This window comes from Oncorhynchus mykiss, unplaced genomic scaffold (genome assembly GCF_057628025.1).
Source record: "Oncorhynchus mykiss isolate SJ-2025 unplaced genomic scaffold, ASM5762802v1 scaffold103, whole genome shotgun sequence".
Classification (NCBI taxonomy): Eukaryota; Metazoa; Chordata; class Actinopteri; order Salmoniformes; family Salmonidae; genus Oncorhynchus; species Oncorhynchus mykiss.
The window spans coordinates 1,491,592-1,504,797 of NW_028322102.1; the positions used below are offsets into that span (position 1 = coordinate 1,491,592).

Consider the following 13,206-nt stretch of genomic DNA (forward strand, 5'->3'; position numbering starts at 1 on the left):
TCCCATACCTACTGGGTGAAATTCCACAGTGTGCATCACAGCAGCAAGATTTGTGACCTGTTGCCACGAGAAAAGGGCAACCAGTGAAGAACAAACACCATTGTAAATACAACACATATTTATGCCTATTTATTTTATCTTGTGTCCTTTAACCATTTGTACATTGTTAAAACACTGTATATATAATATGACATTTGTAATGTCTTTATTGTTTTGAAACTTCTGTATGTGTAATGTTTACTGTTAATTTTTATTGTTTATTTCACTTTATATATTCACTTTATATATTATCTACCTCACTTGCTTTGGCAATGTTAACACATGTTTCCCATGCCAATAAAACCATTGAATTGAATTGAATTGAGAGAGAGACAGAGGAGAAACTCTGTACTCATCTACAGTACTACAGTGTAAACCAGACTCCTGTTTGAGAGAGAGAGAGACTCTTGTTTCATTATCTGCCGTGTCTGAATTCTAATCATCCTGAAACTCTCATCATTATCTGCTGTGTCTGAATTCTAATCATCCTGAAACTCTCATCATTATCTGCTGTGTCTGAATTCTAATCATCCTGAAACTCTCATCATTATCTGCTGTGTCTGAATTATAATCATCCTGAAACTCTCATCATTATCTGCTGTGTCTGAATTCTAATAATCCTGAAACTCTCATCATTATCTGCTGTGTCTGAATTCTAATCATCCTGAAATTCTCACCATTATCTGCTGTGTCTGAATTCTAATAATCCTGAAACTCTCACCATTATCTGCTGTGTCTGAATTCTAATAATCCTGAAACTCTCACCATTATCTGCTGTGTCTGAATTCTAATAATCCTGAAACTCTCATCATTATCTGCTTTGTCTGAATTCTAATAATCCTGAAACTCTCACCATTATCTGCTGTGTCTGAATTCTAATAATCCTGAAACTCTCATCATTATCTGCTTTGTCTGAATTCTAATAATCCTGAAACTCTCATCATTATCTGCTGTGTCTGAATTCTAATAATCCTGAAACTCTCACCATTATCTGCTGTGTCTGAATTCTAATAATCCTGAAACTCTCACCATTATCTGCTGTTTCTGAATTCTAATAATCCTGAAACTCTCACCATTATCTGCTGTGTCTGAATTCTAATAATCCTGAAACTCTCACCATTATCTGCTGTGTCTGAATTCTAATAATCCTGAAACTCTCACCATTATCTGCTGTGTCTGAATTCTAATAATCCTGAAACTCTCACCATTATCTGCTGTGTCTGAATTCTAATAATCCTGAAACTCTCATCATTATCTGCTGTGTCTGAATTCTAATAATCCTGAAACTCTCATCATTATCTGCTGTGTCTGAATTCTAATAATCCTGAAACTCTCACCATTATCTGCTGTGTCTGAATTCTAATCATCCTGAAACTCTCATCATTATCTGCTGTGTCTGAATTCTAATAATCCTGAAACTCTCATCATTATCTGCTGTGTCTGAATTCTAATAATCCTGAAACTCTCATCATTATCTCTGAGATATTTTAGACATGTGGAATGTTTGGTTTTGTGGTTTTCACTTCTGACACTGGAAGTTTGATGTGTTCTCAGGCACCATCACAGTCATCACTGACCTCATTCAGAGAGAAACCAAGAGTAGAACAGCTGTCAGACAGTCAGCAGACAGATCGAGAACGGAGAGACGAAAGAGAGGGAACGGAGAGAGAGACAGAGAGAGAGAGGGGGGAGAGAGAGAGAAAGAGAGAGAGAGAGAAAGAGAGAGAGAGAGAGAACTATGAACTATGAGAATCAGAAGAACAAACACAGTTGAATAGATAACAGACTCCATCGTATCAAGGGGAAGGTCAGGGTTCTGGACAGAACAAACACACAGTTGAATAGATAACAGACTCCATCGTACCAATCAGAACGTCAGGGTTCTGGACAGAACAAACACATGAGGCTTGTTGCTATGATACAATTACTTTCAAATGTTCTAAGAATAGAGAATAAATTATGTAATAATTCATTATAGGGGCTTGATTCTGCTGCACATCACCCTGAGCCTTTCTCTCACGCAATGACACAGGTCCTTTTCCTTAGGCCTTACAGCAAATGAGCAATTAACTGACTGAGAACAAGGTCACACGTGTCCTGCCTTCATACAAGGCTGAGTGATCTAACCTGCTGTTAGTTTCTCTAATTACCTGTCTGTACACACTAACTCAGAGGAAAACCCCTTTGTCTGTGTGTAATCATCCCAGCCCACGTCACCAGGGCTCCCTCCCTCTACCGTGAATAAGGTCTCCCAATCAGAGAGAGAAACTAACACTATACCTCCCTCCCTCCCTCCCTCTACCGTGAATAAGGTCTCCCAATCAGAGAGAGAAACTAACACTATACCTCCCCTCCCTCTACCGTGAATAAGGTCTCCCAATCAGAGAGAGAAACTAACACTATACCTCCCCTCCCTCTACCGTGAATAAGGTCTCCCAATCAGAGAGAGAAACTAACACTATACCTCCCCTCCCTCCCTCCCTCTAGCGTGAATAAGGTCTCCCAATCAGAGAGAGAAACTAACACTATACCTCCCCTCCCTCCCTCCCTCCCTCCCTCCCTCTACCATGAATAAGGTCTCCCAATCAGAGAGAGAAACTAACACTATACCTCCCCTCCCTCCCTCCCTCCCTCTACCGTGAATAAGGTCTCCCAATCAGAGAGAGAAACTAACACTATACCTCCCCTCCCTCCCTCCCTCCCTCTACCGTGAATAAGGTCTCCCAATCAGAGAGAGAAACTAACACTATACCTCCCCTCCCTCCCTCCCTCCCTCCGTCTACCGTGAATAAGGTCTCCCAATCAGAGAGAGAAACTAACACTATACCTCCCCTCCCTCCCTCCCTCCCTCCGTCTACCGTGAATAAGGTCTCCCAATCAGAGAGAGAAACTAACACTATACCTCCCCTCCCTCCCTCCCTCCCTCTACCGTGAATAAGGTCTCCCAATCAGAGAGAGAAACTAACACTATACCTCCCCTCCCTCCCTCCCTCCCTCTACCGTGAATAAGGTCTCCCAATCAGAGAGAGAAACTAACACTATACCTCCCCTCCCTCCCTCCCTCCCTCCCTCCGTCTACCGTGAATAAGGTCTCCAATCAGAGAGAGAAACTAACACTATACCTCCCCTCCCTCCCTCCCTCTACCGTGAATAAGGTCTCCAATCAGAGAGAGAAACTAACACTATACCTCCCCTCCCTCTACCGTGAATAAGGTCTCCAATCAGAGAGAGAAACTAACACTATACCTCCCTCCCTCCCTCCCTCCCTCCCTCCGTCTACCGTGAATAAGGTCTCCAATCAGAGAGAGAAACTAACACTATACCTCCCCTCCCTCCCTCCCTCTACCGTGAATAAGGTCTCCAATCAGAGAGAGAAACTAACACTATACCTCCCCTCCCTCTACCGTGAATAAGGTCTCCCAATCAGAGAGAGAAACTAACACTATACCTCCCCTCCCTCCCTCCCTCCCTCTACCGTGAATAAGGTCTCCCAATCAGAGAGAGAAACTAACACTATACCTCCCCTCCCTCCCTCCCTCCCTCCCTCTACCGTGAATAAGGTCTCCCAATCAGAGAGAGAAACTAACACTATACCTCCCCTCCCTCCCTCCCTCCCTCTACCGTGAATAAGGTCTCCCAATCAGAGAGAGAAACTAACACTATACCTCCCCTCCCTCCCTCCCTCCCTCCCTCTACCGTGAATAAGGTCTCCAATCAGAGAGAGAAACTAACACTATATCTCCCTCCCTCCCTCCCTCCCTCTACCGTGAATAAGGTCTCCAATCAGAGAGAGAAACTAACACTATACCTCCCTCCCTCCCTCCCTCTACCGTGAATAAGGTCTCCAATCAGAGAGAGAAACTAACACTATACCTCCCTCCCTCCCTCTACCGTGAATAAGGTCTCCCAATCAGAGAGAGAAACTAACACTATACCTCCCCTCCCTCCCTCCCTCCCTCCCTCTACCGTGAATAAGGTCTCCCAATCAGAGAGAGAAACTAACACTATACCTCCCTCCCTCCCTCTACCGTGAATAAGGTCTCCCAATCAGAGAGAGAAACTAACACTATACCTCCCCTCCCTCCCTCCCTCCCTCCCTCTACCGTGAATAAGGTCTCCAATCAGAGAGAGAAACTAACACTATATCTCCCTCCCTCCCTCTACCGTGAATAAGGTCTCCCAATCAGAGAGAGAAACTAACACTATACCTCCCTCCCTCCCTCTACCGTGAATAAGGTCTCCAATCAGAGAGAGAAACTAACACTATACCTCCCTCCCTCCCTCTACCGTGAATAAGGTCTCCCAATCAGAGAGAGAAACTAACACTATACCTCCCCTCCCTCCCTCCCTCCCTCCCTCTACCGTGAATAAGGTCTCCCAATCAGAGAGAGAAACTAACACTATACCTCCCTCCCTCCCTCTACCGTGAATAAGGTCTCCCAATCAGAGAGAGAAACTAACACTATACCTCCCTCCCTCCCTCTACCGTGAATAAGGTCTCCAATCAGAGAGAGAAACTAACACTATACCTCCCTCCCTCCCTCTACCGTGAATAAGGTCTCCCAATCAGAGAGAGAAACTAACACTATACCTCCCCTCCCTCCCTCCCTCCCTCCCTCTACCGTGAATAAGGTCTCCAATCAGAGAGAGAAACTAACACTATATCTCCCTCCCTCCCTCTACCGTGAATAAGGTCTCCCAATCAGAGAGAGAAACTAACACTATACCTCCCTCCCTCCCTCTACCGTGAATAAGGTCTCCAATCAGAGAGAGAAACTAACACTATATCTCCCTCCCTCCCTCTACCGTGAATAAGGTCTCCAATCAGAGAGAGAAACTAACACTATATCTCCCTCCCTCCCTCTACCGTGAATAAGGTCTCCAATCAGAGAGAGAAACTAACACTATATCTCCCTCCCTCCCTCTACCGTGAATACGGTCTCCAATCAGAGAGAGAAACTAACACTATATCTCCCCTCCTCTCTCTCTCTCTCTCTCTCTCTCTCTCTCTCTCTCTCTCTCTCTCTCTCCCCTCATCTCTCTCTCTCATACACCACAGTGACTAACACCATCTCTCTCTCTCTCTCTAAGGAACCATGGTGAGCAAGGCGGAGGGAGATAAAAGCATGCTCATCAACTCCGAGTCGGATTCAGAGGTGGCGCCCACCCCCTCCCCTTCCGCCTCGCTGGCCCTGGAGGTCAAATACTCCTTCCTGGACACCAGCAGCAGGTCACAGCAGCAGGTGTGTCCGTGTGTGTGTGTGTGTCCGTGTGTGTGTTCGTGGGTGTGCGGTGTCTGTGTGTGTCCGTGTGTGTGTCCGTGTGTGTGTGTGATGTCTGGGAGATCGAGAATAACATCAAGATGTTTTTTTTTTTGTTGCAAAGACCAATGTTTTAAATATGACATTAAAGTTGTATTGTAGGTACGGAAGAGAAACAAGGCCCTCCAGGTGAGATTCAAGGACATCTGCGAGGCGCAGAACGAGCAGAGAGAGGCCGCTCTACAGATGGCCGGGAAGGGGTGCAAGCCAGGCTCCTACAAGGTCTGTAACCAACCCTCCCTTTGGTTCGGGGGAACATGTATGAATGTATTACTGCACTAGGACCAGTGGAATATAAGACACACGGTCCTGGGGACTCCGAGGGCGGCACGTTAGGCTTTTTATTTCATCATGAGTTCATGATTTGAATCAGCTGTGAAGAACTACGGTAACAGCCTAAATGAGCAGCCCTCCAGGTCCCCAGGAGGGTGTTAGGTAAACCCTGGTTTATAATGTCTCAAAACGCTGAGTGGTTCTCAATGTTGTTGTTGTTTACTCTGTAATGTGTCAATGTTGTTGTTGTTGTTTACTCTGTAATGTGTCAATGTTGTTGTTGTTTACTCTGTAATGTGTCAATGTTGTTGTTGTTGTTTACTCTGTAATGTGTCAATGTTGTTGTTGTTGTTTACTCTGTAATGTGTCAATGTTGTTGTTGTTGTTTACTCTGTAATGTGTCAATGTTGTTGTTTACTCTGTAATGTGTCAATGTTGTTGTTTACTCTGTAATGTGTCTAAACCGTTTTCCCCCAAGGTGGCGTACCGCAAGTACATGACAGTGCCCGCTCGGCGCTCCATCCCCAACGTCACCAAGAGCACAGGGGTCCAGACGTCCCCGGACCTCAGGAGCCGTTACAAGACCTTTCCCATGGAGAGGAAGAAGGGCCACAGCCACACCAAGCATGTGGAGAGAGACAAGGGCCACAGCCACACCAAGCATGTGGAGAGAGACAAGGGCCACAACAATGGGTTTGTCATCGACGTCAAGCACTCCAGAGCTGTGGAGCGTTTAGGGGACAGGGGCGCCTGCGGTGGAGGAGGAGGAGGAGGAGGAGGAGTACAGAGAACCAGAGCTGTGGAGCGTTTAGGGGACAGGGGCGCCTGCGGTGGAGGAGGAGGAGTACAGAGAACCAGAGCCTTGTTGCATACTACGGAGTGCATAGCTACGGTGGAGAAGCACTGTACAGACGACGTCCTCTACTCTGACTGTCTGATGCTCACAGACGGCCCCTCTCCCTCCAACACGCCCGACTCCAACCCACAGGCCACCGACTACCAGATCTGCAGCGTCGACTCCAACCCACAGGCCACCGACTACCAGATCTGCAGCGTCGACTCCAACCCACAGGCCACCGACTACCAGATCTGCAGCGTCGACTCCAACCCCCTGGAAGGACTAGAACACAGGGAACTGGACTCCTCGGACTGTCCGGCCGGGAAACGGCTGCTGCTCCACTCGGAGGAGCCAGGCTCTAGCAGGACTCTGCCGGGGGACATGAGAGGGTCTTCCTCAGTCTCCAAGGTGACCGGTCCCATCTCCTGGAACTCTCTGACCCAGGTGGAGTGTCTGGAGAGCCCGACAGCACGGAGCAAACGAATGAAGGGACTGGAGCTGAATGGACTACAGTCTCAGACGCTACCGCGGGCCGCTGGCTGCACTACTCAGGCACAGTGTCATGAACCGGCAACGTTCTCATCACAGACGTTCTCGACACAGACGTTCTCGCCACAGACGCTGTCGGCCCGGACCACGGGGGAGGCGCTGGGATGTAGGAGTAGCGGGGTTGAACCAGCGACCGTAGCGACTACGGGGGGAGTTAACCCCGGGGGAGCCTGTAAGCAGATAGTACCGGTACTGACTCAGAAAGGGGAGGGAGGAGAGGACGTGAAATCACAGCTTCAGGCCATGGAGAACCTGATCTCCTCCAGCCAGGAGACCATCAAGGTCCTACTGGGAGTTATACAGGAACTGGAGAAGGGAGAGGCCCACAGAGAGGGGTAAGGAGACTATACTATCACTATCTATCTGATGTGTGGGTCCTACAACCTACTGGGAGAGGCCCACAGAGAGGGGTAAGGAGACTATACTATCACTATCTATCTGATGTGTGGGTCCTACAACCTACTGGGAGAGGCCCACAGAGAGGGGTAAGGAGACTATACTATCACTATCTATCTGATGTGTGGGTCCTACAACCTACTGGGAGAGGCCCACAGAGAGGGGTAAGGAGACTATACTATCACTATCTATCTGATGTGTGGGTCCTACAACCTACTGGGAGAGGCCCACACTACATAGACTGGGTAGTGATGGTGATAAGGGGACTAGTTATACTGGTTAACATGAGAGACTGGGTAGTGACGGTGATAAGGGGACGAGTTATACTAGTTAACATGAGCGACTGGGTAGTGATGGTGATCAGGGGGCTAGTTATACTGGTTAACATGAGAGACTGGGTAGTGATCAGGGGATTAGTTAAACTATTTAACATGAGACTGGGTAGTGACGGTGATCAGGGGACTAGTTATACTAGTTAACATCAGATACTGGGTAGTGATGGTGATCAGGGGACTAGTTATACTAGTTAACATCAGATACTGGGTAGTGACGGTGATCAGGGGACTAGTTATACTAGTTAACATGAGAGACTGGGTAGTGACAGTGATCAGGGGACTAGTTATACTAGTTAACATGAGAAACTGGGTAGTGATGGTGATCAGGGGACTAGTTACACTGGTTAACATGAGAAACTGGTAGTGATGGTGATCAGGGGACTAGTTATACTAGTTAACATGAGAAACTGGGTAGTGATGGTGATCAGGGGACTAGTTATACTAGTTAACATGATAAACTGGGTAGTGATGGTGATCAGGGGACTAGTTATACTGGTTAACATGAGAGACTGGGTAGTGATCAGGGGACTAGTTAAACTATTTAACATGAGACTGGGTAGTGACGGTGATCAGGGGACTAGTTATACTAGTTAACATGAGAGACTGGGTAGTGACGGTGATCAGGGGACTAGTTATATTAGTTAACATGAGAGACTGGGTAGTGACGGTGATCAGGGGACTAGTTATACTAGTTAACATCAGATACTGGGTAGTGATGGTGATCAGGGGACTAGTTATACTAGTTAACATGAGACTGGGTAGTGACGGTGATCAGGGGACTAGTTATACTAGTTAACATCAGATACTGGGTAGTGACGGTGATCAGGGGACTAGTTATACTAGTTAACATGAGATACTGGGTAGTGACGGTGATCAGGGGACTAGTTATACTAGTTAACATGAGAGACTGGGTAGTGACGGTGATCAGGGGACTAGTTATATTAGTTAACATGAGAGACTGGGTAGTGACGGTGATCAGGGGACTAGTTATACTGGTTAACATGAGAGACTGGGTAGTGACAATGATCAGGGGACTAGTTATACTAGTTAACATGAGAGACTGGGTAGTGATGGTGATCAGGGGACTAGTTATACTGGTTAACATGAGAGACTGGGTAGTGATGGTGATCAGGGGACTAGTTATACTAGTTAACATGAGAGACTGGGTAGTGACGGTGATCAGGAGACGAGTTATACTAGTTAACATGAGAGACTGGAAAGTGATGGTGATCAGGGGACTAGTTATACTAGTTAACATGAGAAATTGGGTAGTGATGGTGATCAGGGGACTAGTTATACTAGTTAACATGAGAGACTGGGTAGTGACGGTGATCAGGGGACTAGTTATACTAGTTAACATGAGAGACTGGGTAGTGATGTGTTGCTGTCATATTTAAGTGGATCTACTTCAGGTGGTGTCCAATATCTTGTCCAACTGTCTGTATATCTGAGAGGAATCAACGCTCTAGAATATACCCTCCTAGCCAATCAGCATGGAGTATTGAACAACGCTGTAGTATAAGTGCGAGAGGAACCATGGAAGACCCAGCAGCATCACATTATGAATCACTCAGATATGATGAATCCTGTGGTCATGGTGTGTTTCACATACAGTAGAAAAGCCTGTGGGATGACCGTGGAATACCAGAGCTCTGATTCAGAACTAAATGGACTAGTCCATCTAGGTTGTATTGGTAGAGCTCTGATTCAGAACTAAATGGACTAGTCCATCTAGGTTGTATTGGTAGAGCTCTGATTCAGAACTACTAGACTAGTCCATCTAGGTTGTATTGGTAGAGCTCTGATTCAGAACTACTAGACTAGTCCATCTAGGTTGTATTGGTGGAATAGTGGAGCTCTGATTCAGAACTACTAGACTAGTCCATCTAGGTTGTATTGGCAGAGCTCTGATTCAGAACTAAATGGACTAGTCCATCTAGGTTGTATTGGTAGAGCTCTGATTCAGAACTACTAGACTAGTCCATCTAGGTTGTATTGGTGGAATACCGGAGCTCTGATTCAGAACTACTAGACTAGTCCATCTAGGTTGTATTGGTAGAGCTCTGATTCAGAACAACTAGACTAGTCCATCTAGGTTGTATTGGCAGAGCTCTGATTCAGAACTAAATGGACTAGTCCATCTAGGTTGTATTGGTAGAGCTCTGATTCAGAACTAAATGGACTAGTCCATCTAGGTTGTATTGGTAGAGCTCTGATTCAGAACTACTAGACTAGTCCATCTAGGTTGTATTGGTGGAGCTCTGATTCAGAACTAAATGGACTAGTCCATCAAGGTTGTATTGGTGGAATACCGGAGCTCTGATTCAGAACTAAATGGACTAGTCCATCTCGGTTGTATTGGTAGAGCTCTGATTCAGAACTACTAGACTAGTCCATCTAGGTTGTATTGGTGGAATAGTGGAGCTCTGATTCAGAACTACTAGACTAGTCCATCTAGGTTGTATTGGTAGAGCTCTGATTCAGAACTACTAGACTAGTCCATCAAGGTTGTATTGGTGGAATACCGGAGCTCTGATTCAGAACTAAATGGACTAGTCCATCTAGGTTGTATTGGTAGAGCTCTGATTCAGAACTACTAGACTAGTCCATCTAGGTTGTATTGGTGGAATACCGGAGCTCTGATTCAGAACTACTAGACTAGTCCATCTAGGTTGTATTGGTAGAGCTCTGATTCAGAACTACTAGACTAGTCCATCTAGGTTGTATTGGTGGAATACCAGAGCTCTGATTCAGAACTACTAGACTAGTCCATCTAGGTTGTATTGGTAGAGCTCTGATTCAGAACTACTAGACTAGTCCATCTAGGTTGTATTGGTAGAGCTCTGATTCAGAACAACTAGACTAGTCCATCTAGGTTGTATTGGTAGAGCTCTGATTCAGAACTAAATGGACTAGTCCATCTAGGTTGTATTGGTGGAATAGTGGAGCTCTGATTCAGAACTACTAGACTAGTCCATCTAGGTTGTATTGGTAGAGCTCTGATTCAGAACTAAATGGACTAGTCCATCTAGGTTGTATTGGTGGAATAGTGGAGCTCTGATTCAGAACTACTAGACTAGTCCATCTAGGTTGTATTGGTAGAGCTCTGATTCAGAACTAAATGGACTAGTCCATCTAGGTTGTATTGGTGGAATAGTGGAGCTCTGATTCAGAACTACTAGACTAGTCCATCTAGGTTGTATTGGTAGAGCTCTGATTCAGAACTAAATGGACTAGTCCATCTAGGTTGTATTGGTGGAATAGTGGAGCTCTGATTCAGAACTACTAGACTAGTCCATCTAGGTTGTATTGGTAGAGCTCTGATTCAGAACTAAATGGACTAGTCCATCTAGGTTGTATTGGTAGAGCTCTGATTCAGAACTAAATGGACTAGTCCATCTAGGTTGTATTGGTAGAGCTCTGATTCAGAACTACTAGACTAGTCCATCTAGGTTGTATTGGTGGAATAGTGGAGCTCTGATTCAGAACTAAATGGACTGGTCCATCTAGGTTGTATTGGTGGAATAGTGGAGCTCTGATTCAGAACTAAATGGACTAGTCCATCTAGGTTGTATTGGTAGAGCTCTGATTCAGAACTAAATGGACTAGTCCATCTAGGTTGTATTGGTAGAGCTCTGATTCAGAACTACTAGACTAGTCCATCTAGGTTGTATTGGTGGAATAGTGGAGCTCTGATTCAGAACTAAATGGACTAGTCCATCTAGGTTGTATTGGTAGAGCTCTGATTCAGAACTAAATGGACTAGTCCATCTAGGTTGTATTGGTAGAGCTCTGATTCAGAACTACTAGACTAGTCCATCTAGGTTGTATTGGTGGAGCTCTGATTCAGAACTAAATGGACTAGTCCATCAAGGTTGTATTGGTGGAATACCGGAGCTCTGATTCAGAACTAAATGGACAAGTCCATCTAGGTTGTATTGGTGGAATAGTGGAGCTCTGATTCAGAACTAAATGGACTAGTCCATCTAGGTTGTATTGGTGGAATAGTGGAGCTCTGATTCAGAACTAAATGGACTAGTCCATCTAGGTTGTATTGGTGGAATAGTGGAGCTCTGATTCAGAACTACTAGACTAGTCCATCTAGGTTGTATTGGTAGAGCTCTGATTCAGAACTACTAGACTAGTCCATCTAGGTTGTATTGGTAGAGCTCTGATTCAGAACTACTAGACTAGTCCATCTAGGTTGTATTGGTGGAATAGTGGAGCTCTGATTCAGAACTACTAGACTAGTCCATCAAGGTTGTATTGGTGGAATACCGGAGCTCTGATTCAGAACTAAATGGACTAGTCCATCTAGGTTGTATTGGTGGAGCTCTGATTCAGAACTAAATGGACTAGTCCATCTAGGTTGTATTGGTAGAGCTCTGATTCAGAACTAAATGGACTAGTCCATCTAGGTTGTATTGGTGGAATAGTGGAGCTCTGATTCAGAACTAAATGGACTGGTCCATCTAGGTTGTATTGGTAGAGCTCTGATTCAGAACTACTAGACTAGTCCATCTAGGTTGTATTGGTGGAATAGTGGAGCTCTAATTCAGAACTAAATGGACTAGTCCATCTAGGTTGTATTGGTGGAATAGTGGAGCTCTGATTCAGAACTAAATGGACTAGTCCATCTAGGTTGTATTGGTGGAATAGTGGAGCTCTGATTCAGAACTAAATGGACTAGTCCATCTAGGTTGTATTGGTAGAGCTCTGATTCAGAACTACTAGACTAGTCCATCTAGGTTGTATTGGTAGAGCTCTGATTCAGAACTACTAGACTAGTCCATCTAGGTTGTATTGGTAGAGCTCTGATTCAGAACTACTAGACTAGTCCATCAAGGTTGTATTGGTGGAATACCGGAGCTCTGATTCAGAACTAAATGGACTAGTCCATCTAGGTTGTATTGGTGGAGCTCTGATTCAGAACTAAATGGACTAGTCCATCTAGGTTGTATTGGTAGAGCTCTGATTCAGAACTAAATGGACTAGTCCATCTAGGTTGTATTGGTGGAATAGTGGAGCTCTGATTCAGAACTAAATGGACTGGTCCATCTAGGTTGTATTGGTAGAGCTCTGATTCAGAACTACTAGACTAGTCCATCTAGGTTGTATTGGTGGAATAGTGGAGCTCTGATTCAGAACTAAATGGACAAGTCCATCTAGGTTGTATTGGTAGAGCTCTGATTCAGAACTACTAGACTGGTCCATCTAGGTTGTATTGGTGGAATAGTGGAGCTCTGATTCAGAACTAAATGGACAAGTCCATCTAGGTTGTATTGGTAGAGCTCTGATTGAGAACTAAATGGACTAGTCCATCTAGGTTGTATTGGTAGAGCTCTGATTGAGAACTAAATGGACTAGTCCATCTAGGTTGTATTGGTAGAGCTCTGATTCAGAACTACTAGACTGGTCCATCTAGGTTGTATTGGTGGAATAGTGGAGCTCTGAT

The 13,206-nt window shown here is 45.2% G+C and overlaps 2 protein-coding genes across 5 annotated transcripts in view; one reads left to right on the forward strand and one right to left on the reverse strand.

Moving 5' to 3' along the window:
* Positions 1-13,206, reverse strand: part of LOC110513667 (dedicator of cytokinesis protein 1) — a 636,864-nt gene that overhangs the window by 298,259 nt on the left and 325,399 nt on the right. The window lies entirely within an intron of this gene.
* LOC110501964 (inhibitory synaptic factor 2A-like) overlaps positions 1-13,206 on the forward strand; it is an 83,286-nt gene that overhangs the window by 19,720 nt on the left and 50,360 nt on the right. Inside the window, exons 2-4 of the mRNA XM_090228881.1 lie at positions 5,131-5,282; positions 5,463-5,582; positions 6,112-7,355. Coding sequence (XP_090085007.1) covers positions 5,136-5,282; positions 5,463-5,582; positions 6,112-7,355 — 1,511 coding nt within the window. The 5' untranslated portion in view covers positions 5,131-5,135. The remainder of the gene's footprint in view (positions 1-5,130; positions 5,283-5,462; positions 5,583-6,111; positions 7,356-13,206) is intronic.